Raw genomic sequence first — 2,560 nt, 5'->3', positions numbered from 1 at the left:
TCCTGCTCCCACCCCCCCCCACTCTCCAGTTCAATACCTGGAGTCCAACACTCTCTGTCAGATCATCCCCAGCCTTATTTTTTTTTTTTGTTGTTTTCTTTTAGTTTTGGTTTGTTTTGGTTTTGTTTTTTGTTTTTTGGTTTTTTTTTTTTGTTCCTCCCCCAAGTCCACCCCCAACCCCATGATTTTTTTTTTTTGGTCATAAATATTGCATTATTCACACTTTCAAACTGTGTATTTTCTTACAATAAAAAGAGAAAAAAAAAAGGCTTTACTTCTTTTGCATGCACTTTAAAAAAAAATTCTAAAAAAGGCAAAAAAATATATTAAAAAAAAAAACAAACCCCAACAAAAGAACAAATTTTTTTAAAAAATTCAAAAAAAGGCAAAAAAAATATATTAAAAAAAAAACCAAACCCCAACAAAAGAACAAAAAAACCCCCATTTTTTTCAGGTTCCAGGGAAAAGCATGAATAACTGTCAGAGCTTTTAATTATATTTGTAAATAAAAGTGTTCATCACAACGCCTCGCTGTCTCATTGCGGGAAGAGCAGCACAGCCTGACGCTGGGAACAGGGTGGGTGACCCGCTCCGGGATGCTCCGAGGGGTGAGATGTTCCTCCAGTCCTGTCCCCGTGGGGCTGGAGGAACCTCTGGGCCCTGGTTCCACACCTGGTTTTCTTGGCAGTGGAGGTTTTTAGGTTGATGAGTTGTGGTTTATTTTTTTTCTGTCCTGTTTCCAGCCCGAGCTGGAGCAGCCCCTGCTGAGCAGTGAGGTCTCCACCCACCCCATGAGCTTGGGCTTGAGTAACTGGGGATGTTCTCCTGAACAACCATCAGCGTTTTCATGGCTGGGTTGAGAAACTACCTTGGGGCAGAAACCACCTTCCTTGGTTACAGAATCACCCTGGTTTTTACAGGACCTTGCTGCAGCAGGTGCAGGTTTTGATACCTGTTTCTCAGCCCACTTGGCTGCAGACCTTTGAGAAAGGAAGTAGTTTTAAAAAGGGGGAAGGCTTCTAGTTCCATGCTTTTATAGAATTTTCTGGAATTACATTGGTTTAATCTTTTTTTAACCTTTTAAAGATGTCAGACTGGACCAAAAGTTCATTTTCTGCCTGAAGGTGCTTAGGAAACACCACCAGGTCTCAGTGCAAGGAGAACAACTGGGACCCTGCAGGTCAGTAATGCTGGTGGTGCTTCTCCCAGGAGCCAACATCTGCTGTTGGGGTTCAGCTGCGGTGGGTGGAGGCTCCTGCAGAGGCAGGTGGAGGGAAGGAAACCTCCAGGGAGCACCCAGGAGTGTGGGGACATCCCAGGGGACAGGCTCCTCTGCCAGCTCCTGAACACAGGCCAGAGGTGCTGGGCTCCCCCAGCCGTGGTGGGGCTGGTGAGGGGCTGGCTCTGCGCCCCCACCCCTGGCCAAGGCACAGGACAGACCTGTCAGCACAGGCTGGGGACAGGTGACAGAGGTTTTCAGGGGATAAATTACGCTCCTGCTGCTGAGTGAGAGAGCAGCTTTACAAACACCCTGGAAAAAGAAGTGTCCTCTCTGAGTTTCTGAGGCCACCCTGCCACCACTCCTTCGTGACAAGAAGCTGCACCTCCAGGAGAGCAGTTGTAAATGTGTACGAGATGGGCTGCTGGAGAGAAAGACACAACACTGAGCTGCTCTCCTCCAGCATCAGCACCTGCTTCAGGGGGAAAGGACCCCGCTGCTGCTCCAGTAAACACTCCCCTTCCCTCGTCCCCCAAGAAGACAACCACACCCTCCACCTTGGTAAGTGTTTAATTGCACTGTGAGCAAACAGAACGTTAATATCAGGTCACAACAGAACTCCAACAAAACAAAGTGGCCTCTCGGCTTCCAGTGGCAACAGAGAGCGGAAGGTAGAGCTGTCAGCCTGCTGGGCTGCCTCCTCCCACCATCCCTTCACTGCTTCAGTGGTTCTCCCCAGGGAAGTGGAGGCACTGGCCAAACACTCAACAGTAAAAATAAAACTTAAAAATCTGGGAGTTTCCCTTTCGACTGCAATTCCCTCCCTGGAAAGGAGAGAGCACACAGCCAGCACCAACCCAGAAGTGGTTCTGTACCCACACCACCGCCACGTGACACATTTCAGTACAGCAGAGACACTCCAGTGACACTAATTTGCAAAGGTTTGGGTTTCCCGTAAGCAGGCCAGCCAGGAGGGGTGGCCCTGTCAGTGACACCTTGTCAGAAGCTCATCTAGCAAGCGATCCCCTGTACCTACAGGAGACTCTGAAGCACAGCACAGGTCTGGACCACACCACCAGGGAAGCAGGTTCAGGCCAGGGACAGTGACAGGGTGACAGTTCCAGCAGTCAGAGTGCAGGAGCATTGGGGTTCAACTCACTAATCAAACAAAACTACAGGGATGTGCTCTGACCAGCCGGGTTTCCAGGGGCAGGGGGGGTGCTGCACAGTGCTGCTCCAGCTCCCCCTCGCCCTATTTCCCCGACAGCTGCTCGTAGAGCTTGGGCACGTAGTCATCCCACTCGGCCTGGTAGCAGGTGCCAGCCACCGGCACCCCCAGCT

The 2,560-nt window shown here is 50.0% G+C and overlaps 1 protein-coding gene across 1 annotated transcript in view; it reads right to left on the bottom strand.

Moving 5' to 3' along the window:
- Window positions 1-2,471: 2,471 nt before the first annotated feature.
- PEBP1 (phosphatidylethanolamine binding protein 1) overlaps window positions 2,472-2,560 on the bottom strand; it is a gene marked incomplete at its 5' end in the record, with an annotated part of 1,493 nt that continues 1,404 nt past the window's right edge. The window contains one exon of the mRNA XM_010166349.1: window positions 2,472-2,558. Within this exon, the coding sequence (XP_010164651.1) occupies window positions 2,472-2,558 (87 nt within the window). The remainder of the gene's footprint in view (window positions 2,559-2,560) is intronic.

The sequence above is a fragment of the Antrostomus carolinensis genome, unplaced genomic scaffold (genome assembly GCF_000700745.2).
Source record: "Antrostomus carolinensis isolate BGI_N321 unplaced genomic scaffold, ASM70074v2 scaffold15214, whole genome shotgun sequence".
In the NCBI taxonomy this organism is placed as follows: domain Eukaryota; kingdom Metazoa; phylum Chordata; class Aves; order Caprimulgiformes; family Caprimulgidae; genus Antrostomus; species Antrostomus carolinensis.
This window is presented reverse-complemented; position numbering and strand designations above follow the sequence as displayed.